This window comes from Bombus pascuorum, chromosome 6 (genome assembly GCF_905332965.1).
Source record: "Bombus pascuorum chromosome 6, iyBomPasc1.1, whole genome shotgun sequence".
NCBI lineage: Eukaryota > Metazoa > Arthropoda > Insecta > Hymenoptera > Apidae > Bombus > Bombus pascuorum.
This window is the reverse complement of record NC_083493.1, coordinates 14,063,135-14,089,863: the sequence shown is the minus strand read 5'-3', so window position 1 is coordinate 14,089,863 and position 26,729 is coordinate 14,063,135. Positions and strand designations below refer to the sequence as shown.

At 39.1% G+C, this 26,729-nt stretch overlaps 1 protein-coding gene across 9 annotated transcripts in view; it reads left to right on the top strand.

The window, feature by feature from the left end:
- LOC132907678 (transient receptor potential-gamma protein) overlaps positions 1-26,729 on the top strand; it is a 102,617-nt gene that overhangs the window by 40,313 nt on the left and 35,575 nt on the right. For all 9 annotated transcript variants that reach the window (XM_060961013.1, XM_060961012.1, XM_060961009.1 and 6 more), the window contains one exon: positions 47-89. Coding sequence is in view for 4 of the 9 variants with exons in the window: in XM_060961008.1 (XP_060816991.1) it covers positions 47-89 (43 nt within the window). In the remaining 5 variants the exon portion in view is untranslated. The remainder of the gene's footprint in view (positions 1-46; positions 90-26,729) is intronic.

Sequence of the window (26,729 nt, the reverse complement as noted above, 5' to 3'; positions counted from 1 at the left end):
TGATACGATCGTCGATGTTTAACCTCCGTTGTTCTTTCTGTTTCAGTTTTCCACCGAGGGAAATCATGACAGGAACATACCGACGATCGGTGAGTACGCACAGTACATCAGATCCTTTTCATACGTTGCACGCATTAGTTGTTGTTTACCGGCCCTCTTTATAACGTTCTATATACGTTTCGCGATATACGGTTGCCAAAGAGGAAAAAGTAAAGTGGATTATTTCTTGAAGTAACGCGATTAATTCCATATGGAAATAAGTATCATGGAATATGCGAAGTCTTCCATATCGTGCAAAGATTAATACATAAATTACGGTAAGTTACTGTCGTAAACGAGTAACACGAGCACGCCACGATAGAAACCGATTATAACGTAACACGGCATTTGGAAATGTACTCTTAAGACGAAGTACACCGAATTCAGGTGTTCTCTACGAATTATGATTTTTTAAACAATTGAAAAGAGTATACGTTTGCATGTTGGAATGTGAGCGAGGCCTGCGACAAAGTGCTGGAGGCAAACGCAACAAAAAGTGACAAATACCGCTCTTGACATATTTGACGTTCTTCTGTTTTCAGTCGTGTTGCTAGTACACTGCGTTTCGTTTCGACGTTTCCTGCTCGCCTCTTCAGAGTAGGCTCGAAATGGCCCATTTTTAACGAAACGTAACGCGCTAGTAACGCGATTCACATCCGAGAAATCACAAATGCGTCGCCTGATTATCGTCAAAGTGTAAAATCTACAATACCGCTCTTGTTTATTTATCTCGCAACAATCTGCTTCAGCATACAGTCCGTTTAGGTAATTCTTAAATCGCATTATAAGCCGGTGGGAGTATGAATTTTTCCATCGCCTTATACGGCGCCATATTACACTTATCTCGGTCTTTCGCAAACGTACCCTTACTGCAACACTTCTCGACCTCTCGACAGCACCGGGCACGGTGGTTTCCTCGTGGACTTTGTTTCACGTTGCGTGTTCGGTGGCCGCGTTGCATTGATTTTTCCCTTAGTTCGTACACCCTCAGCGATCCCTAGTAAATTCGCACGATGCACTCGGGGAACGCCCACTAGCGCGAGGCTACACTGTGATGTCGACCGTGCAAACGTTTTATCGTCCGAAGGAGTTAGAACACGCTCGTATATACGTAGACGAGTCTCCTGGAGCGTTGGCTCGATTGTGTTCGTGTGTCCATAAATTACAACGATCGACGGAGGACCGAGGTAAAAAATCGTGGCACGTTCATCCTCTCGTGTTACATTTACATTTGCATCTGGGACCCGTTGTATGGTTCCCACCATTTGGCCAAATTATTGTTGGAAATTGGGTGAGCGAACGAGGGCGCTAAGAAGTCGACGCGAATTACCTGTCGGCACGAACGATCGTCTGAAAATATTATCAGAATATTTCGACCGGTGCTGTTTCGCCGATTCAGTTTCCTCCGACGGGTAATCTCGATCGACTTGGACGTGGACGTGGCGAAGAGCGGGAAAAATGATTAATGAAAACCAGCCTTTCAGATGCAACGTTGCAACCATTCGAAAGCCTTCCACGAACTAGCCCTTATCTCCGGAAGCCAGGTCATTGCCTGAGGTCACGCAGCTTTCGAATTTTCGACCGATGAATCGCGTACTCTGGCAATTTCGTCCCGTTATCGTACGAACCTATTCATTTACTCAGGGCGCGCGAGGTAAATCTTCGAACGAGCGTCGAACAACCAACACTTTTTAACCGAAATCTAGTTCTCTCGTAAAACAGTCATAGAAATTAACAATAGAATCTTCTACTGTATTCCATTTTGAATTCTCTTACTTATGCAGTACAAGCGGAACTGATGAGAATCGCTTAAACGTTTGGAATATCCTTCTACTATTTACCTAACCCGCCATTCCGTCTCTCTCTCTGTGTCTTTCTTTCTCTTTCTACCAGCGTTGCGTTTAAATACAATTTCAACGCAACTCTGAAGACTGTGAACGTAGCGTGTGAGTATGTATCGGGGGCAAAGATTAGAGAGACTCGAGGAGAACACCGAGGTTGGAACCACGTCGGAAGAGACATGAATATTTGGAAGTTTGTGCGAGAATTCGCGAAGCACGGCATCGTATGAATTTTCAACAGTGAAAAACATTGCATATTCGATTAGAGACGGGGTAGATCGATAGGTTGGCACGGCGCGGCCGGCACAGTCACGCCGTGTGTATTTGATACACGCCGTTGATCAGAATGAACGATCGTTTCGACAAGAGAAATGCTCGCAACGTCTTACGATATTTACGGCGCAGTATACGACATATGGAATGGTCGATCTTGCGCCCGGTTTAAAGAATGCTTGGCCAGGAAATATTTCGACAGGATGATTCCTCTGTCTATGAAAATAATCGTGTATATTCTTTGTAAACGAACGGACCGTGGTGTTCATCTATTATTAAACATTATTTATTAGAGGATGCAAACCATTTTACGTCAACGAAACAACGTTTTAATTGTTTGCCGCAGAATTTAACGACAATCGCTTTATCCCTCGCCACGCCCTCGCTATTCTCGCGTCATTTGTTTTCTATCTGCGCGTAGCTCCGAGCGTCGATATGATTTTCCCAACGTCGCCATGTAAAAGAAAAAGCAGAACGTGAAGGATATACGGTGACTCAGTTGTAGACACCTTTTACGAATATACTTTCTGTGCTATACGAGACTCGATTGTCACGATCGCATTGGTAAGGTTTCAAACGAATTCTTATGCAAATTTTGTGAAAATCAGAGATACGACACAAGCAATATTTTAACGAATTTAACATCACGAACGTAATATCACTAAAATCAATATTTGGAAAATTTTGTTTCAATTAAAAGCTTTTAAACCAAATATAAAAACAATTTCAGTAATGTAATATTATTCGATCGACAATATACCGAAACCTGTAAATACGACTCATTATCTTCTCTCCCCTTCTTTGTCTTTCTTTCGCAAACGTGTTTTTTTACACCTTCGTACAAACGTGAAACCAAGTCTGTGAAATGTCGCGGTGTTTATTTCGACAGAACAAAATGGACCGTACATAATTCGACGAAATAATATAAAACAAAAAACACTGTGCGTCCCTTATTTCCTCATAAAACGAAAGAAAATTTTCGGACAACCTAATACATCGTCGGATCGTTTCCAATTTTTATCAACATAATCGCGACAGCCATGCCTCGTTACAACGTTAACAAAATTTCACAATGTTTTATATAACACGCACTATATACACATAAACGTATTCTATAATAAGTGTCCAAATGCTTTCGTGAGCCGGTGTGTCTATAGTTGGAACGTTCGATGTTACTTCGGGCAATCCGAAACTTTAGCAAGGACGGTAACTGAAAAAAGAAACGGGGACAAAGGAAGAAGGTTCAACGACGACAAAGCACGAAGAAGAGCATCCTGAACGTGAAGTTTCGTCGGTGATTTAATTTGGTCGCAGCAGAACGTCGGGAACTGAAATGCAATGGGAAAAAAGAGGGATATAATCTAGTTGGTTTCCGGGGAATTTCGTTGGCCTGTTAGTAAGTAGCCAATACCGAGCTACTTCCTCGGAGACTTCGATCACCGAGGGCTGCTTAGCGTTACGAACGGAGGGGGATTAAGGGTGTTGAACTCTAGAAAACATACAAAAACGAAGGACATTGGGGCGCTGGGTCTCGAAACAGTGTTGCTCGAAGACACGGTTAGGTCATCCACAGCGCGGAGGATACAGATTCATGGAAAAGCATTGCGTAACTTGTTTATTTATGCATTCGTCTCTTGCGAGCCTGCCTCTCGATAGGAATAATCGGTTGATAGACAGTCGACGGTTGTTTTCAAAGAATTTCGGCTTTTTGCTTTGTAGGATTCTGTTCCAGTCTAAAGTACAAAACATGTTCTTTCATATTGCTACTTAATTTAATAGAAGTATGCCAACGTAGACATGCTAAAGTTTGCGAAAATATAAAAATAGGTGTTATATTGACAGATACTTTGTTGAGTAGGTCATACGAGAGAGAGAGAGAGAGAGAGAGTAGATCATTTTGGGGATTTAGAATAACTTACGATTCTGCCTGTCGCCGTTGTGCTTACCTTATTTTTTGCAGCCTTTCACAGTCTGACAAGGACAGTCAGTAATTATAGATCGCGTATCCATTGGTGTACGTTTTTGTGTAACTGAAATGAAAACAGCATACTTAGCATATAGTGTCGTAAACACTTCAGAATGCTAATAGCGCGACGGTCATCGCAGGAAAAATACGTAACATTATCAAGGAACAGGCGTTTAGTATTAGTAAGGACAAAAATTCAGTAACAATCGTGCACAGTTTCTTACGAAGACAATTAAATTCTTTTTGCATCAAGAATTAATTGCAAAAAAATGGGAGCAAATGATAATATATCTAATAATGTAGGATACCGTCTGAACAAAATTATTCTGCGACTTTTTAGAAAGACAAATTAAGTGTACGAATAGATTCTGAAAGTATTTTATTCGGAAGAAACAAGTTGGAATAAAATGTCGAATATTCGTAGTAATCGTTCTAATTCGAAGATCAAATCACTGTGAGCTATAAAAATACGTGCGAAAGACAGCGCAGTTTCGCAAGTCGCAACTTTGGAATCAGAAAACACGTAACCCGGAATTTGACGGCTGCGATTAATTAGAAAACGTATAAGAGGATTCTAATCCGTGGATTACTCGATTATCGATTTCTAGCTCATGGTTGTATTTCGAATTCTATGCTCGCAGTTCTAACAGTTCGCTTCGACAAACTTTCACGGACTGCCTTACGATAAACGAAATTGTGTAGACGTACCGAAGAATATATCAGGCGAACGTAACGCGCGGACGAACGCTGCAGCACGACGGATCGATCTTGCGCAAACGGAATTCGAAATCCCGAACGCAGCTGCCTTTCGAAATACGATAAGATCGCAAAGCATTCTTTGGATAAATAAATTGAGAGTTAAAGCGAATAAGAATGCCTGTATATTTAGTTGGAATTTCCTATAAATCGTCGCTATATGTTTCCGATGCTCACAAAAATATCTCCAACACTTGTAGAAACCTTTTACGATTAGACACGACACGCGCAATTATATTTATATGAAAAAATGAAATTTTTCTATGATGCGCGTGCAAATATAATATCTTGGCGAACTATTGTATACTCGGTGGTTCATTTGGTAAATTAATGGCTCGCGAAATACATATATATGCGAGAATGTCAGTGAAACGGAACAGTGGGCTAGCGTGCAGCCTAATTTGCTGCTAACGGACGCCATCGATTTTGTTAAATTACCGTTTCGAGGGAAATAAACCGTAATTGCTAACGTATCTAAATATACTGCTGTCGATTACTTCATTATCTCGTTGCAAAATATTGGAACGAACGAAATTGGATAAAAAACACGATGACATGACTGATCACCGCGATAGATCATCCGAGTAGTCTGGTACAATACACAGATAATGAAATTGGTAATCGTAAGTCGCACAACAGTTGCAAACCTACCCATAGGCTTATTAGTTAATTGCCGAATGATTATCACTTCGCGAGCCACGTAATGGCGTTGCCGCTCGATTAATCCTAATTAACGGTAACAGCTTGCGTGGGATAGTCTGACCATGTTTCTCTTGCCTTCCCGTGAAATAATCCCAAGGTTTTAATTGCACGCGAAGCGAGTCGCACGTTCGGTGAAAACACTGTTCCAACGAATTATACATCTTCGACTAAAAGAGAGAGAGAGAAAGAGAGAGCTCCTTTTTTTCTACCCGCCACATTGCTGGTCCTGGTATTCTCGTCTACCGTCGCATCTAGGAGGAGAATGTGCAGATTTTTAGCGTTGCGTCGCGAAACGTGACGACTCGGTTAACCAAATTCACCGCAGCATCTAATTAAACTTTCAACTTAAGTAGTTGGAATTCTGCCAGTTACTTTACTTCTAGCAACGTTGCGAGACGCGTATGCGTGAATTGTCAGTGAGTTTCGAATTCGCAAAGCGATTCGATCGATTGTGGAAAATGAAAGCTTAATACTTGTCGACGAAAGTCATAGGTCTACGTCAAAGCGAGAACGAAACGCGTTAATTATTTCAGCCCTATAGCGAACATTGTGTGGCGTGTGTTACTCAATCATCAAATTGTGATCAATCACAACAAGCAGAAGCTTAATATCTACCGAGGAAAATCACCGGTTCTATCGTCAAAGCGAGAATGAGACGCGGCTATGTAAATGTAATTAAAGCCACTTTACGGACCTTCGTTAGCAAGAAGTCGCGTAAAAAATCACTGTTTCTTTGACCCATCCTCGTGTACCAGAGCACGATCGTGTTGGAGCATCCGGAAACGTGACGTCGCACCCGGAAAGCTGCAAAGTTCGTATTTTAATTCGAAGTTTTCGTAGCCAGCTTTTAAATCGTTTTGTCCTGTGACCTCTTTAAATACCCGGACATGGTCCAAGCGGTAACTTCCTCCACGGAAAAGCGGTTTTTCGTGAAATTAAATTGCGAACTGTGCGACTGTTTGCGTGTGATTAAAAAAGAGTTTAAGATTTTTTAATGGCAAAAATCAGTTTACTTGGGCAACGACGAGTTGTTTAGGTCTTATCTGTATATAGTATTCTATTCATTATTATTCGAAAGATACGCTTTTTATTTATTGAAGCAAGGTTTGAGTCGATTGATCTTCGACGTTCTTAAATTCAAGTTTGAACTTTACATGGAACGTTAGATGATAAGACGCCATTATCCTGCAATAAAATAACGAAGAAATGAAGAAAAATCGTGTACTTTAGATCCAGCAGGAACAGATATCAGAAACAAGAAAATGCACAGCGAGAAGAGAAACATAGTATAAAAATGAATAAAGTAAATACCAAAATGACTTTCGCAAATACATATACGCACGTTATCGAATTCCGATAATTTCAAAAAATACCGATAGTAGCTGCAAATTAGCTTCATGAGTATAAATCATATTCTCATACAAAACTGTGCTTGTTGAGCTGTCAATGTACACAATATATTTTATTGCTTAGCACTCCAGTAACAAGACAAATTGTCTTTCCGAGTTCTATGTCTTGTTTTTCCAGATAAAAATAATTCATAACTAAATTTGACGATTTACAAATGAAATAAGGAATTTTCCTTATTGTTGGCGCATACGATTCTTCGTTGCAATAATGAATACTGATATGATTATGACTAGAAATCGTCAATTCTTGTTATCGCTGTGAACGATTCTATATGATTTATGAACGTACATAATCTACGTAAAAGACAAATACGCTAATGATGGTTACTAATGGTGGGAAACGTTTCGCAAACACAATCGGTTTATAACATCGTTGTCGTCGCGATTTTTCTTCCGCACAAAGGTAGCTCGAATTTCAAAAAGAGATCTCTGCGGTCGCCATCGCGATATTTCGTTTTTTCTATTTTTCTCTCGTCCACTTTTCGTCGCGTTGGAAGATGAAGAGATACGTAAAAGTTTTTGTTTCTCTGTAGTTTCTGAGCAAACAGCACCGACCTACACGCGATCTACAACTAAAGCTCTTAGGAATTTCCGTAATTGAAGCAAGTGCCTGTAATTTCTAATAATATAATGTACGCATAACCATTTCTCGTAATAGTGAGTTAGTTAGTCCGTTGTTGATTCCCTGATGTGTTACAAAACTTTTGTTTCTCACCTTTTATCCTTCGTTCTTTTATTACAATCCAATATAATAATAATAAACCGTATATAATTTAACTTATTCCTTAGCCTAACAATAACAAACTGACACTATAAATGAACATCGATATTACAATATATACATAACAATAATATTTTATAACGATATAACAGAAATATCTTACAAACTACCATATTCTTCATTCAATACGTAATTGTCTATTACAAACAAACGATTGAAACATAGAGAGTTTGTCAGTTTACGAAATGCTTGTGTAAGCCTTGACAATTACAAACACCATTTTTCTTATTACACATTTTTTTACGCCTTTTCATCGTTCTAAATAAATCGTTGCATTTCGATTTATTCGTGATTATGCAATCGAAGTCGATCTTGTCAGAAGTAAGTAAATACCCCGGTACTTTCGAGCGGTGGTATATCCATTTCTTGTAATATGACATTGTTGCGAATTCTCGACTAAAGAGCAACTGGTCAGGTCAAACCGATCGACCGATATCGCGTACCTCGAATGACTTAACGCTCAAGGTGGAGGAGGTTTAATAGATCGAGTGTTAGAGTAATCTAGCACTGTATTTGCACTTGTATAAAAGTAAAGCGTGATGTTATGAACACGGTGGTGGTAAGATCTTGTTGAGAGTGAAGTATTTCACCCGCACGGTACGATGTCTGACGATGAACTGTTCTCCTACGTTGCCGATTCTTCCTATCGGTCGTTGGGTTTCGTTCGTCCATCGTGTCTTATCGGCTGGGTTTTTCCCGGGGTTTTTTACCTGACCTCGGAGTCATTAGGTTTACAGCTCGGGGAGGACATGTAATTCGGAATTTTCTAAAAAAGGGAATGGGCCTGTTCGTACTATAAACGGACGGCCACAAAAATTCCGAACATTGACCTCTTCATCGTTCTAAATAATAAAATCGTTACATTTCGGTTTATTCGATTATGCAATCGAATTCGATCTTGTCAGGAATAAACAAATACCCTGGTATTTTCGAGCGGTAGTATATCCATTCCGTGTGATATGATATATTGTAATATAATGTACTGTAATGTAATATGCAAATTATTGAATTAATGTCGAGTAACTTTGAATGTGGAATAATAACATACAGCGTGATGGACATCTTGACGCAACGTCGAACGATTTCGTCGCGTTTGCTTGTGCCAAATCGGAAATAATAACGATTAATCGGGTTCGTTCTCCAGGCAGGTGAAATATGCGAGCACGAAGGTCTCCGCTTCGTTGACGTGGAATATACATCCCGAGGGAATTATGCTTCGGGAACGTCTGCAATTACTATGCCGTGCGAAACATCGCAGCAACTGAGAACGACCGACAGCGGAAAATTCGTGATGCGGTTTGAGTTGAAATTCGGTTTAACTGGTCGCTTTAACAGCGAAAGAAGTAGCTGAAATTCCGTTACATTAAATTGAGTTCTGGGAAATGTTCACAACGGAAAAATCTGCCGCGCTAGTCTATACATTTTTATCAAACATCGAACGACACTTTTTAAAACCGACAGGAGGGATTGAGTTAAATCTTTATTTTCGTGATGTTGATGGATACGCAAATTTTTTAGTCTCGTATTCTTGAATGGCTTTGCTGTCCACTTTCACATAAATCGATAGTATCGATACGGTGTAATATCTCTAATAACGATACGATATATATAATCCATAAAATCGATACTAAAGGAACTTTGTTATTAACGTAGGATAAACTGATTGCATAAAATTAATTTTGTTGCCAGTAAACAATGATCCATCATTGAAAAATATGATTTTGCGTTTGAAGCGTCTTCCGAGTATTGGTTTTCCTCCAGATATAACTCATTTAAAATAATATGCGATGTTTCCTTAAACGTATTACACGCATAAAGGCATATTTATCATTGAAACAACATATAACACTTTGTGAAAATATTTCAACACTTTGTAAAATATTGTGTCAACAGTTGAAGGTCCATTTTTTAATTGTACATCGAGATTTAATTTCCGATAATCTTTATGGTAATCTTGTAGTATAGTAATCTTTAATCTTGGTATCTTTTAACGCCGCTACAGTAACAAATTCTTGTAAAAATTCTAACAACAACATTTCTTATATATTGACTTATTTGTTACATGATCAACATAGTAGCAACAGTAGTTGAAATTCTGTAAATCCTAAAATCACGATAATCGAAGAAAGGAGTGTCGAGATATATCCGTATTCCGAAAATCTCCTCGATTCTGTTATTTTTATATATGAACACAGAGAACAACTGGAAAGACAGTCGGGACACGAATCACGTTCGTTTTATTTTCTCTATCCTTCGGACGTGACACCCACACCGAAGTGGAAAAACAGATACATACAGATCAAAGATATGGGTAAAAACGTTTTTCCTCCGTTCGCTTTTCGCTTCGAATCGATAAGCCGTCTGATAGATTGAACCGTAAATTAAACGCAAAACGGGAGAGGAACCAGGCGAATCGAAGCAAACGCGATGATAATTGACCGTTCTATTGCCAGGGTCGCGCTCTCGCACGTTTAATTAGAAAAGTTTAGCCTGGTTGCGAGAGACCAACCAGGGGATCATAAAAGCGATTAAAAATCCAGGTTGGCGAGAATTGTAAAACACGATCGACTTTAGAGATCGGTAAGAATGGTCGGCGTTCTATTAAATTTTCAACGATGCCATCAACTTGTTAGACGATCGTCGATTCGATTAGTTGGAAAATTTCTTTCTCAAGATAAATAGTATAGGAAACTCGTGAGAAACTTGAGCTTGCAGGTCCATAACTTTTTAGTTTACGAAACAAACTGTGTAATCAAAATTGTATTTGTTAAGTACCTTCATAATGAACAGAAAGTAATTGAAATAGAATTGGAAACTTTGCTTTTGAAAACCGTCGAAAATAAAATCGGAACACTTGCGCGTGTTTTATAAAAGAAAATAGTCGTCGGATCGTTGTTGGTATTTTTAAACTAATTATACAGAGGCGTATGATTATGGTTTTATTCTGTACACTTTCACGTGGAATTTCCAAATATTCGCTTAATTTTCGAAAATTCTGATTGTTCGTTGCGAATTGCTGGTTTAACGGAATTTTACGATGGACAAATGATCGCCGCTTGTTAGAAATTCGGCACGTGGTGAATCGGGTTTTAATTGTAGAAACGTGACAGGGGCGGATCGGTGGCCAAACAATTGCCAGATCACGCTTATTCTCTTTAGCAACGCTGGCATTTATGACGTTATAATTATAACGTAAACCGGACTGCGTGCTTTTGCAACCGAATAGAGCGATTCTCGCGTGGTCATTAATTTTCAAACTCATTACGCCTTTTGACGGTGGATTGTCTCGTTTAACCTGCTCCCCACAGTCATACAAATAATCGATAGAATTCCATTTAGCACCAGTGAAACTAACAATCCTAAACATTTAGATAGATATTTACGTAAAGATATTTACCAGAAGGTGAACATTCATCAGTTGCGTTATCTTCGCCGGATAATATACGACGGTGACGCGATAGTTTTGATAGTCTGGAATTAATGTTCGGTTGAATTAGGTAAGCACGATTCGTCCATTACACGAGATGTTACTTCGTGAATGTACGTAGCCCACGTAATGCATTTTCCATTCGAGGACTGCATACACGAGATGAACGGACGATTCCACATACTCCGTCGATGGGAATCGTGCACCGAACCGCTAATTGAACGAATAATTTGGTAACGCGGACGACGAGTAATGGAAGGACCGTGTAACATAAAAGGTTAAAGCGCGACGAGACGCGGCCAAGTGGAAACGGACGGTGACGCGTCAGACGTGGGAACCGAACGAGACAAACAGAAAGCAAGTTATCGAATTCCTAAAAGTTTGTTTCTTCTCTGCGTGAACTGTTGTTTCGTTGCTGGCGCACCGGGGCTGCTTGTAAATGAACGTTAAACAAACTGTTCTTGGGGGAGAGAAACCGTGTGAAAGCAGCTTCGTTGAAGAATAACAGCGTGCAGTAGAAACGAATAGCTTGTAGTCAGACGAGCTTCCAGGCATTAACGCGAAATACCGAAACGCACGGTGAAAAAGCGTATTCAAAGGCATAAAACATTCAATCGTTACATTCCTCTCGCTTTTCTCGGAATAAGCTTTCCTATTCGAATCGATCAGATTTTCCTTCAACGATCTTTGTCCTTTTTCTCGAAAGTACGAAAGCTGCTTATAATCTTTCCTTCTGCGAGAATGAAAGCCAGAGATTAAACAGCGGAGACTGTGTCTCCGGGGATAACTGGGGTCAGACGAAATAATGCCCTACTGTGTTAAACTTGATGAATACCTTTTGCGTGTCGACGGAGCAGGTTACAAAGGGCGTTTCACGGTATTGGCTCTTTGCCAGGGCATAATCGTGCATCTACGGCCACCAACACGCCACCAATGCTACCAAGCAGAGTGCTTCGATGACGTGTATATACTTTTTCTCCGATATTCGTTGAGTGCATATATTAAAAATAGAACAGGGGGAAGCGTGAACTCTCGTGAGCTAGTGAATCAGTACAACTGGACAGTAGGAAGGAAGGGAATTGCGATGCGACAGGATGCAGGGGACTAATCGATGCGAGGGCATTTCCTGGGTCACCGGTTGTGATAACGTGCTCGTACAGGCTAAACCTACGCGCGTTTCAAACGTGTCTCCGCATCAATCGTCTCGATGATAAGTAGCCCCGAAATTTCTGCCACTATACGCTATTCGAGCTTAATATACGATTCACCGATTACCTTTGAGACTGATATTGCCTGTGAAACATCAAATGAAGGATTTCCCTGAATCAGGAAAACGTCTGTCTGTCCTTTGTCATCGTACGGGGTTACGAAGGCGTTGCAGATCGAAATAGAGTTTCGGAGTTTAACACCCCCACGGTTTTCGAACTTGTACGTCCGCTGTTTCAACAAAAAACAATATGCAATCGAGACAAGAAATCGTGTACATTATCTGATCGTAGGAAACTTATCAACATGTAAAACAATTTAAATTTTCATCAGTGCTGTAGTGAAACACGGCTGTCGTGGTTGTATCGATAAAATTTAATGGTTATCTGGAAATGTATATAGAAGCTACGCAGCAAGCTTAACCGTTGTCCTACTTTAAATTTGGCGAAGAAATTTATTTTCACGGTAACCTAGAACTCATAGACAAACGTATATTAACTCGGTCGAAAAATTGCTCCTCTTTTCAAAAACCTTGACTATGTACGCAAGCCACCGTGTGCTAATGCAATTAGTATACATTCCGAGTCTTTTATCACGTCCATCCGCGTTTATCCGAAAGGTGTACACGGCTTGGAGCGTCAGCCCGTATGATAAGCGGTTTGCCCAAGTCACGTCTTATTCGTGTCCGGTCTGGAAAATTATAGTGGTTTCTGTGTGAGTATATGTATATATGTATGTTTACAAGCGTAACACGCAGTGGGACGCAGAACAGAGTTCCCCTTTGAATCTGTCCTCTGCTCAAGTTGCTAATTTTCAAAATGAAGCTGGCTACAGGAATCGAGGGAAGATCCTTGGCGGATCTGATGCTGGGTAGGTCACGTACTAAGCTAACTAAGAACGAAGCAGAATAGCTCGTGAATGGATAGACGTTAATTCGAACACAGGATCCGATCATTAGAGGGAGAAACGGTAACACTTGGCAAGACGAGGTTGGCTATGGTAATGCCCGGTGAATCTGGGTCAATCAGTTGATCGTCTTTAGTTAAGGGGATACGAAATAGTGCAATTAGGCTTACCTCCCTTGCAATTAGGCTTACGTCACACGGATGTCGAATCACGTCGGCCGACAAGATTTTCGTGCCACTTCGCTGCCGGCAGCAGGGAGAAGTTAATTTGCTACGAGCGAAGTATAGCGCTGTATTTCGCTTTGTTTGTACTCGAAAACAAAGAAAATGAAAGAAGGAAAGCAAAGAAAGAGGATGCAGAATTCTTTCAGTCCACCCGCTGTACAGTGGGTTTGTTGATTTAATTGTTTGACGTTGTTGAAAACGCGTGAACGACCACCTCTTTCTCGAAGCAAGAACCAAGCAAAAGAGGAGAAGCTTTCTTCCCTCTACGGCGATATAAAAATTTCAAGCGCTCCAGACGATCCGTTAACGAACCTCGTGGGAACGAGGGATTTGTACGCGTTGGGATTTTCAATCCCAATTCTTCCCTTCTTTCTTCCCCAATATTTACACTCGTTTCGCGACACAGCGAACGAAGCGAAACGATGATATTATGTATACGTCGTAGCTGATTTTCATTTTTCCAGAAGAGCCGAACGCTCGGTTTTCTAACCTCGGTGGCTGCATCCCATTCAGGATAGAACGAATTTTCTCGTCGACTCGATTCGAGCGAAATTTATAGCTCCGGACGTGAATCATCATCGACTGAGAAACGCGGCTCTACATTGGCAAGCGTAACTTTAGCTTATACTGGTAGTATTTCGCTCGTCACTCTCGACTACCTGGAATCAAACATCTCTTCGACTCTGCCGCAATCCCGTTGATCTCGGTTTCTGCAAGTGGCAGCCGGGTAAAACCGAAAAAATTACTTTTCCGGTTGGTACCCTCCGTCATCTGTTATCGATCACTGTTTACCATTTTAAATCGGATCTCTGTATCCACGGATATAAACGATCGATGCCCTGTGGAACTATTGGACACGATAATCTACGGTGACACGATAAGTCGTGGAATATCAACCTCCAGAGCCAATGAATTTTCTGCTTATCTCGGTGCAAATGGTGCAGCGTGAGAGATTAAACACCGTTAAAAGGAATCCAATTAATCTCACGACAATAATGTTCGTTAAAGAAGAATCCAAAATGAGATTTTGCTTTACGTTGCTAGGCAGTAGTAAATTCGGTTGTTACGTTCCGTGTAACGACACTTTATGAAAATTGCTTCGCAGAAACGCACGCTGGATTAAATTTGTAATTTCCACGTACCTCGCATTACGGCGAAAGTTTTGTTGATTCCTGTCTTTATCGCCATGAAACAATAGCTTCAGAGAGTTTATCTTTGAATACGCGTACAACTTTGTTTCTAGCTTCGTTAAAAACATAAAGCTTTTTGCCATATTTCGTTATCCAAAAGTATAGCTTTGAATACGATAACAAATTCAACGAGGTGAAATAGTAACGCGATAGAATTATAATATCAATAGGTGCCATCTTTGTCACCAGATTTCCATACATATACAAATTTCAGTACCGGACAAGTATTATTAAATTAAACGATCGATTTTACGTAGATCTTATATAATGACATAAACTCGCAATACGACTTACATCTACGTTTCTCTTATCATCTTATCAACAGGAAACCTGATTAACTCTTTCATCGTTGACAAGTATAAATTGTTAAGACTTGTAATCGTTACATCTGTTATCTAATCTTTGTTTCGAAATCACACGGAGAATACATATTGCGCAGAAGGTAAATAAAAACTACACAAAATCCACATAAAACGACATTTTTTAAGTTTCATAACATAGCTGTTTCGGTACATCGTCGTTTAAATAGTAGAAGGGCTATACAGCATGAAACACTTTTTCTGTCGAAAGTTGCTAAAAATAATTAAAAAATGAACGAAACTACCTGAAGAATAAACGAAAACAAAAGTCCTGGCTACGAATATAACATATTACACACATTGCAATATAATGGCTATGATTCGAATAGAACAGATATGAATAGAATGGCTAAAATTCTATTTCGATGTTGCTAAAATTCTCCTCTTAACAACTTTTACAATATCGCGCTTCGCAAACTTTTACTTTCGAAAATTGTTTATTTCAACGATATAACAATATTGGAGTCTTTTGGTAATCGCTGTAAATATTAAATCGATCAGAATGCAGTAGAAGCTATGATGTATGGATTTGATTGTTATTTCTATGAAATTAAAAAAGGATGATATCTGTAGATAGTTGGAGAAATTGGAGGGTTCAAAATCTGGTTTCGTGGGTTCCGCGAGTTTATATCAATTTCCAGATGAAAGAGGATTAAGCTGGCATTTCTCTAGCAGGCTGGCGCAGGAATTGGCGAAGTTTCTCGAAGATAATGGAGGCAGCTGGTGCAGCTCGTATTTCAGGCCTCTATCAGCGCCCAGTCATCCATGCGTTCCGTATTTCAGAATGATTCTTCTGGTAACAAGTCAACGAATTTCGAGAAGCTTGTCACGCGTTTCGAAATTTTAATTGGTCGTTGACTAACTGAAAACGACTTCGCTTCCGGAGGACGTTCCCTCTAATTAATTAACTTGACCACGTGGAATCGAAACGGGCGAACGCGAACGCCTGAATGAATTTTCCACGAGCACGTGAAAGAGTCTCGCGATCTGCGCGTTGTTTCAAGAAGTGCAGGGTGAAATGCCCCTCGAAAGTAATAACGAGGCCTTTTCGCAATAACAGTATCCTCTGGATCGATGCGATTAAACGTACGGTTCTTTGACGGCAGGTTTTGTAATATTTCTACTTAGAAACGTTTCTTAGGAAAATTTTATAAATATTCGTCGGATTAATTTACGACTTTCGTAAGTTTATTTCGCTTAAGAACGATAGAGTCTGATGAAATCAATCAATTGCGTAAAAGTGTTCGTCCTAACTTTGCTCGTTCTTATCAAGATGCTCTTAGCCTGTTAATCGGATCGATCCTTAATCGAGAGTTTCTATAATCATGGAATTAAAAGTTTATAAAGACGACTACGTTTCAGTTAGGTTCAGACCTTGGCAATATTCGAGTAAAATATATATCTGGAAAATAATCATCTAAATGTATTTATCATCGTTACTTCTGATTATTCCCTCTTATTACAGGTTAGTTAATTCGAGTAAATAAATTTCTCTTTGATTTATTCTATTTGGTTGTGAAATGAGATAATTCCTTATTTTATTTGACATTCCGCATTTGAATAAATGTTTCCTGAAATAATTCTATTATGTCAACTTTATCAAATGCGTCAGGCATACAAATTTCCTCGTAGCACAGCTCGCACATGCTTTATTCGAGAATAACCGAAGTTAAAATACTTTTGAGAGGAAATACCGTTAGAGTGCAAAATAATTTGGCTACATCGATTATGATTGACACGTACGGAAAATACGGTAGTTAAAGTTCAGATTAATATTAAAATCTAAATTATTTGTTGCTCGATTTGAAAATTTATTATTTTCTGATAATTTAATTTTGGCTTTAATACTTGATGCTTTTGATATTTCAATCTAATTTATTTAAATTAATTTCATCTTGAAGTAGTTCAAGCGATTAATTATTTCAAATTAAATAGATATGACGAATGGAATTAGTCTTTAACTGTAGTGAAAAGACTCGTAAAGGAATAGAATATCTATGAATAAAAAATTTATTGCACTCAAGAAGTTGGCGATCTGCATAACGAGATAGCTCATCTTCTCCAGTTAACAGGTTAATCAAATTAAACTCGCGATTTAGCTATATCTGCCTCGAACTGTAATATCTCGCTTTATTTAAACGGTCATTAATTAACCGGTCTTGGTGCACCAATTGTCAGATACAAAGAATTCGTTTCCATCTCCAGAACGTGTACACCCAACTAGTCGTTTCTACTTCTTAACGTTTCTCAAAGAACCGGAACGCCTCAAAGCGCATAACATATCACGTAACTTATACATAAAATAACACGGCTGCGCGCTTCTCAAAGAAATGCCTAATTATCAGGTGCAATTGTACAGCATTCACGAGAATGAGCCGTGTTTTCCAAACAACTAGCGTTTCCCACGTGACGATCAACGCTACGATTCTCAAGGGAAAAAGAATAGGATCGCGAATGATCGATCCATTTCCCACCGGATAAGATCATCTTACGAGTGGTGAAAGCTTTCAGAAAGTGAAAAGACCATTGCTCGAGCCAAATATTGAGACGCTCTTGAAACGTTCCCGAACACGGAACCACGGTTAATGTTACGTATACCATCCCGAGAACGACAGCTTTTAACGTTCCAGATTTTCTAGTAAATTCATACGGCGGAAGAGATCGTTCTTTTGACGACGCGTTCTTTATGTTCTTTATTTACGAATGAACATTTTATTTCATCTACTACGAGCTGTGCTCCGATATACATACACAGGTTTACTGTCAAAGAAATAATGCAAACGCAACGCAAAAACATTATCGTCTCTTCTGATCATCTATTTTCTTGCTCCCCTTTGTCTTCACTACTTCAATAATAATTGGACACGTATTGAATTTATACAGCGAACTCTCTATTTTTCAAACATTGCAACAATTACAATTTTTCTTCTATACTCGGCCGAGATCTTCAAAGTATCAGGGGCTATTTACATCTTGTCAAATCCAAAGAGCGATATATGTGTTGTATTACAATTTCCATGGCTATTGGAGCAAATTCTTACGCAGTTACATAGTAAGCAATACATACGGTGAGTACAAATATAATTTACATATGTTTTACGTTCCAGTAAAGCGTCGTTTCATTCTACGTTTCATTTTCATGGGATCAAACTTTTGCAGTCATAGGGAATACCGTTGTAAAATAGTGTGAATTTTAATATATTTTAACTTAATTGATTGATATGTAAATGCCATAATAAGTACGATAATGAAAATAATTTTTGTAACCGCTATAATTTATGGTATACGAGTGCAAAATTTTCGAAACGGTGCACTTGTACAACGGGAAACGAACGCTCTTTCGCAGACTCTTCCAGACGGTTGTCCGGCAAAGATTCGGTAGCATGCAAAAACACAATTGCACGCGTGGATTAATAGCCAGGAAATTTTGTCATAGTTCCATCGTTTCTCATTTCCCTTGGTCGAGGATCCGTGCTCTTGGAGTTTTGCGAGATAAAGAACCGTCCGTTGGTTCACACTAATCCTTTCGAGGCTTTGCAACTGGGGAATTCCAGCTTCAGACGTGAAATTAATTTTCAGGGATGGAACAGAAGAAGCGTATGATTTGTTCTTTCTTTCGTCGAGCTGACCTGTGTACGTTTTAATTTCACGAATTACTCGTCGAATGCATGGCGCGGAAAATGGAACATTGATAATAAGCTTAATAATTGATAACGTATGTACGTCGCAGAATAATTTAACGAGAAAAATCGACAATGATATGCGTAAATTTAATTTTTTTCATTTTTAAGTAAGACGCGTATAATCCTCCTATGACACAGTTAATTCGTTCCGCGTTGTATCGACATCGTATTAAGCGAAAGCAAAACGTGAACGTTTGTATCACGCTGTACGAGGGTTAATCCGACTCTATTAATGTCGTGGTATATGGAAGCGTGTAACGATTTTTCCACCGTGTTTTCATAGTACCGTGCTGCAATTTTCAAAACCCTGTTTTCGGAGTACCGTGTTATGAAAGGGTTGAGTGAACTATTTCGTTTCACCTTCTATATATATTAATGACTCCTTCACTTTCACTGTTCTGTATATTTGCGCATATTATGTACATTATACACAGTTTTGCGCTTTGAAATTTCTCATATGTCCATAAACATCAGCAGTCTACTAATGAGCGTCTCGTTCGTTGTTGATTTTTTAAATTTTCTCCCAACAATATTAACTTTAAAGAAGAAAAACAGAGCAGACCTCGAGAAGATTATGCAAAATCCAAAGCAACGATATTTCCCGAAAAAAAACTAGATATCGAGATAGTAAGAAAAAATAAGAGAAGCAAAATAGTAAAAATAGTATTGAAAAAGAGCGTATCTCGATGTCAAGAGCGTATGGATTCCAACAATATAATAATAAACTCGCTCTAATGAAGAGCATGACATATTTATTATAACCAAAGAAAACGAACGCCTCCTATGTTACAATTTAATAGTCTGCACATACACGAATATTCGTAATGTACGTACACGAGAAAACCTTGTATTTCCCCTGCCGCTTAAGCGGATTAAAAAAACAAACAGATGGACGAAGCTGTCGAATCGAATATATAGAACTTCGGGATTTTTTATCGAAGCGATCGTTTTTGTTCGCATCCTTTCTCGCCAATGAGATTGGATATTGGAAGATGCGAAGAATCAGTGGAAGGAAATAGTCGGAGAACTGTCCCGCGAAGCTGTTCCTTCCCGTAGATCGAAATTCACCGTGACCATAACGCGATACGTCGCGTAATGGTTTTGCGGTTGAAGGACCAATGGCCGATACGGAGAGAAAAAGAGACGCGTAGTGGTTCTCTGTCTCGCGAGAATTATTAGAGACTAAGTGAAATTTATCTGCGGTACAAGCCAATAGAAATTGTATCCTGGCTGGAGCGCAACCAGCTATATAAAGGAAAAGAAACGAGGCTAAAAGAGAATTAAAACGAAAGCCAATCGGAGTTTTCGCGAAGGTCTTTTAAAAATTAGATGCTCGTGCTCCTGACGTTTAGCGGGACATCAATATTTGACATGCGGCGGTGATTTGAAATTCGCCCACACGGGGATAATCGGTCAGCTTTTCGTCGATTACGTACCCATCATGTTTCCGTCGAACATTGACCCATTTTTGGACATCGATGGGAACAAGGTAGGTGACCAACCAACAGCAAAAAGTGAAGCAAAAACTACGCTAAATCTGTAACGAAATTAAATTAACTTCCAAACCTGACGATAGTGTGTTCTAGCAGTGCTCGGTAAAAACACAAAGCAATTACGCTGTTCCCTTTGATATCCTACAACGGGCGTCCGATTAAAATGCAATTTACGACTAAAAGGTTACAAAAAAGAAAAAAAAGACAAAATTCGGTGGTTATATATTGTTGCATGGAAAGGACATTTTTTTCGAAGGACACAAAATGGGAATCGAAGAAGCTGACAAGAAACGAATACGTGGTATCAGTATGCAGACACGTCGAGCTTCCATCGATGCGCTGTGCAATAATCTACGCTGTAAAGAAGCAAGATTTATCTTTCACCGAGGTTCTAGTTGCATTTGGGCAAACTAGGTGTAACATCGTGGTCCGCCGGAGAAAAAAAATTGTTTAAGATAAAAGTCACATGAATCACAAGCCGTTCCATGTACCGGAAGTTCCGCGAAATGGAGCTTCTCCCGCGATAACTTGGCCGTTTTAGCGGTGACACACAATGGGTCGACGATATTCCGGTTGACGAACAGTTTCTGAACTTTCACGGTCGCGTGCTTTTCAACGCGCGGAATTTCGAAACGGTGATTTTCTACAATACCGCGAATACACAAAGTCGCAACGGCACTGGCATGTAAATCGAATACGATTCAGCACTGTAGCGAACACGATACGCGAGATAAATACCGGTGAATGAGTTCGCAAGAATTTGTTCCGGTTAATTGATCCATGAAAGTAAAAAGTATATTTGATATCGATAAGTTAATCGCACGATTGGCGAACTCAACGTTTGGAAAAGATTGGATTATTCACAGCTTTCGGTACAATTAGGTTCCCTCTACCTTTTATTCCTGCTAATCCGTTTAACGTATCTTTAGCTAAATGCTTGTAGAATTTCTCTTTCACCAGGAGAGGGTTTCTAATGTCTCGTTCTCCTACTTTCCTGGCGATACACGCGTGCATTAAAATGTTTGTGTAGTATTCAAACATATATGCGCCACTTATATACAAATAATTTTTATGTAGGTAAATAATATTCCAATTAATTTTCCTTAAGGATTTAGAGACTTAAGAAAAATAAAAATTTTTTTAGACGATAGAAAATGATCAAAATTATAATTTTTATGCGATCAGAGAACCGACCTAAAGCACTGTGCCACTTTTGAAACATACAACATCGACGTTTCTCCGTTTTTATGCCAAGTAAAATCAATTTACTCGTTCGTCGACACACGCGCCGCTTGCCAAATATGATTTATCCGCGAGTCATCGATTCTTCATTTGCCTCTCAAATGAGCCATTTTGCTGCTTCGCATTTTCCCTCCTCAACGTTTCTTATTACATCTGCGGATTTACACGAGTTTCGTTCTCTCCTCGGCACTCCTTACGGATCAGAGACAAAGGAAATAGAAAATAAATTGGAGCTCGTTAAACCGATAAAATTTCTCGACTGTAATGCCAACTGTAAAAAGGATTCACGCGAGGAATTTTAGGGAAAAAAAAAAGAGATTTCGGCTAATATGCTTAGCTCGTTCGGGACGAACGGACGAAACGAGGGCGCGGCAGTGAATAAAAAGAGAAAAGAAAAGTACATCGTCCCAAAGGTTCGAAGCTGGCAGAATTTCAATTCTGGGCGGACATTTATTGACTAGTGACGAGCGCGAACGCGCGCCTCAAATTTGGCGATCCCACGCTCGTGACAATGGGAGAAACGATGAAATATATATCGTGTTCGTGCCATCTCCATGCGGAAAACTGTATAATATTTGTCACACATAAGTCACCATTATATTATATCGTGCTGCCAGGAAATTTTGAAATCAAACGATTTATTTACTATTGGAGTTCGAAAAAAAAATTTCTTTATTGAAAAAGTCATAGAGATTCAATGCGGATTCTCCAACATGCCACGTTTCAAAGATCCGATCATTTTCGTTTTTTAAAGGAGCATCTTCGCTCGAACGAATATTTGTCGATGATTTGTGGGATCAATAATTATTAGATAATTAGAGACCAAGGTATTTAAAACTTTCCACTTCTGCACCTTTCCAACAAGTGTACCTACGAGACAAAAGACAATCAAAAGAGCGAAGAAATTGATACGAAGAATACTAAAATTTCCCTTATAATTCTATATAAAAACGCTATTACTATCTATTAGGTCGTCCGTAAGGAAATAATGGATGCACAACATTTTTCGTTTCATATTATTTTATCGAATTACGTATGATCCGTTTTCTTCTATCAAGATAAAGATCACAACGTTTGACAGATTAGGTTCCATGTTTGTATAATGATGCATCGTTGTAAAGGACGTGTCTGTAAAAGAAAGACATTTGTCGGATAACCTAATATTATGATAAAATTGGAACAATCTGTCTACGTGAAATCTATGAAAAAAGGACATCAAAAGTGTCCAGGTATTTCGGTTACCAGACGAGCGTGAATGTTTTGATTGCCAATGCGAGAGTTAAGCTGGAAAAAGAATGAAACGAAAGGGCCGCGAAAAGCCTGGATTTTCGTATCGTCCAACGTAGACCGAGGATTTTCCGCGCATTATTTATGTATAATTTCGAGCGTCTCCGCAGGATCAGGATTTCATTACGATATATCATCGGCTTATACACGTCGGAGAAGAGCGTCCAGTTGACGTTCGCGGACCGTAATCCGTCAACAGCAATTCGTATTCAAATAACACAGCGCACGTACGCGTGCGTGCACCCTGGTACACGCGAGCGCTTCGCAAAAATCGTTGAGAGCCAGGGGATAATTCGCATTAATGATTTTTTGCATGACGCGCGACCATTTTATTTTCCCACGGAACGACAAAAAAATGCCGGACATTTGAACGCGCGTGCAGTCTTCCGTTTTCCGGGAATTTCATTTCCATGCAGATTTCACGGGAATTAAATATTCTCCTTTATCACAGTGATAATAAAGCGTCGCGTCTATTTCTTTGGCTGCGAGCTAACGTCGGTTCTGTCCAAATGCATTGCGTTTATTTTATCGATGTTCGTTATCACGGACTAATCTCGCTTCTGGAATTTCTAGAATTAGCAGCGCGAAAACATCGATTGCCTGTATAATTCAATGGATAGAACGTAGTTTTATACGCAAACCAGCTATCCATCGATTAATTTGTTTTTAACCCGCCACTCTGACACTTTAACGTCGAAAACTTTAAATCGTTATCTGAGAATTACTAAACTAATTGAGAATTATAATATTATGAAAGCTATGAAAAATGAAAATGAAGTGTGGAAAATACGATGAATATATCTTTCTGGACCTATGTTTTTTTATTTGCATATTTGATTAAACTGCAGGTGACATGATTGAAAATCTGTAGGGCTTTGATATAGATTTAAATCTCTTAGGAATAGCTGACAAATTGACAATGTTTTGTTGGTAAATAGTAAATTGTCCAGTCTGTGTAATACTGAAATTCTGTGTTAATCCTTGCGACGATTTACCGATTAACCAGATTTAAAGGAAGAAAGAAAAGTTGGAACATAACTGAGGAGAATTTATTAAGCGTATTTTATTCAGTCGGAATGACGTTTCGAAAGAAGTATAAACGTCGTAACTATAGTTAGCTCGACTCGAGAAGACCGTGCACTCGGTTTACGCCCCTTCTCACGTAATTTCCTTTAGCAAAGTAATAACTGTACCTCGTAGACGCTTCTTTTACCAAGTTCTTCATCTTTCAGCTTTTTCTTCAGTCGACATTCCACTGAAACATACCGTCGGAAGTCTTTTGGTAAACACAAAAACGATAGCTCGATAAATCTCGCAGCTTCATTTATATTCCGACGTTCTTTGAATCGCTGCACTGCCTCATTACGATGGTTCATACGATGACTTTGACTGTGGAAACGTGTCTCGCTTAACTGACGGATGCTGATTTACGCGAATAACTTTGGTTTACGGCGCGAACGTCGGATTTCGCTTCAAGGGGACCGTAAAACGGAACAGTCGATGTTAACTACACAGCTCGTCGTTCCGTAGACTGCCTTTGGGGGTAAAACCATTATTCTGTTGTCGGTTCCGTGATGCGAGCGATCCGCTCGATACACCAAATGTTTACGACTGCTTAAAGATCAGAGACTGCAGAAGGTCGAAAGAAAGAAATTCCGAATTATTTTTTCCCGTCCGAGCTTCAACATTGCTTGAAATCAAGATGAGTTTATGAACTTTCAGAACTTGTTTCCTGTGTTTTGGCACAGCAAACTCAGTGAGATCGATATAGAAATGATAGATAGATAGAGAGAGAGAGAGAGAGAGAGAGAGAGGATGCTTAGAGCTTAAAGACAGACAAGCTAGTTAAGTACGTTAGTTTTATCACAATTTTCAATATCGATATAGAGGGAATATTATAGTGGAAATTTCTGTATATTTCGCACACAGCCATGTGTCACACATAGCTAAAAAAAAATTGTATAATAAATATTCAAATGCTTCCGTAAGTTACTGAACTAAGGCAGATACAACTAAGCACATAGTTGTTCTTTGACTTCGCTTCAAAGTTTCAAACTCATCGCTCTCCGAAACTTTCTGCATTTCCATTATTCTCTTCTGTGAGAACTCCGAACCATTTTGCTTTGCTCTGCAATTTTCTTTCCTCTTATGCAATGTACATACTATCGTTATTTGTAACTCCAAGATCGTATATATATATAACGAAGCTAAAATCCTCTCCTCGTATTTCTGTACTAATAATATGATAACAATTTTAATCGGTCCAATTTAGCGCGCGTGAATTTCGGAGCGTAACACCGAAAAAGATTCAAACGCGGTTCAATTTTGTGCACTTCGCAGCGGTAACTAGCGATTATGACACGAAGCAACACGATGCACGAAATTGGTAGCTATTAGCGAGGCATAATTAGCAACACCCTTACGGTTCGCCCGATTACTCCATCGCTTTCGTGCAGAGTATTCGTTCGCGTGCACTCACGCTGCTTCATTTTCTCTATGCAACCAGACACGCACACGATCGGCTAATTACAAGCGAATTCGCCCGTCGAATCACACACGAATGGATACGCTCGATCGTTCATAGTCCTGTTTTGCGGCCAAGTTTCAGGACAAAATACAACACACACAAGAATACACAAAAATCACGCACCAATGCGACTTAAACCCAAAAAACAAAAAAATAAACGCAAAAACCGAAAATCCACGACACATATTAGACCATGGCTACGTCGTACCGACGCGTATCGGTATTTTTGCCTAAACACACTATACTCAAATTCATTGTTTATTGTGAATCTCAAAAATGTACAAAAAATCAAATATTGGCTAAATAAACTATTTAAAAAAAAAAAAAAAAAATGCTCGATCGTTCAGCGGCTAGCAAGAGACCCTTGTAACGCCAATTTTCTCGCTTACGAACTCGCACGCGAGCGCATCTACCAAAAATTATCGCATAATTCGTCGAATTCTAAGGCTAATATCGCAGGCGGCTGGGTCTCTCAATTTTCACCCATTACGATCTATCGTATTATAATATTAGGTCGTCCGTAAAGTTTCTTTCGTTTTATAAGGAAATAATGGATGCACTTTTTTCGTTTTATATTATTTTATCGAATTACGTATGATCCATTTTCTTCTATCAAGATAGAGATCACAACGTTCGACAGATTAGGTTTCATATTTGTATAAAGATGCGTCGTTGTAAAAAACGTGCCCGTAAAAGAAAGACACTTTTAGGACGACGTAATATAAGAAACCAACGAGAAAGTACGGTTTCTTGGTAGTGAGAAAATTATTAATAAAGTGGAATCATCATTGCGTTCTTATTTTTCTAAATAGAAGATTCCTTTGTATCGATCAGATCGAAAATTTCCTAAGATTCTACGTAAAATTTGTTAAATAATTGTACTTTGTCGAGTACTTCCAGAGATTTGCTTAATTCCTTCAACGCTAGAATGTGATAACATACATTTGACAACAAGCTGACCAAGTAATGTTTTATTTTTATGATTTTATCTTAAAATCAAAATGTGAAACAAAAATAGCACTATATTTTCTATTTAATAACTTTTCTGAATATACAAAGTTGCACGTAGAGAATCGTAGATTCCAGGGAGGCCAAATGTTTGTTGCACGTAGAATACACAAACAGTTTGTTGCAACTTCTTTTATTTCTTATCTCCAAGTGTAAAAGCGAAAGTAATATTAAACACAAAGTGGATCTGTAACGCTCACTGAACATAGTCCTATGTTGACATATTATAGAGCCCCATGAATTTGCAATGTTCCGTTAGCAACGAATAAACTTAATGATTGTAAAAAGAGAGCATAAACAATGACAGATTTCAAGTAAATTTAAAAAATTATGTTTTTAATCGTCACGTTTCTCAATTCCTGATGTCGTTGAAACCATCAATATGGCTTCTAAGCGATTCATACCTAGGT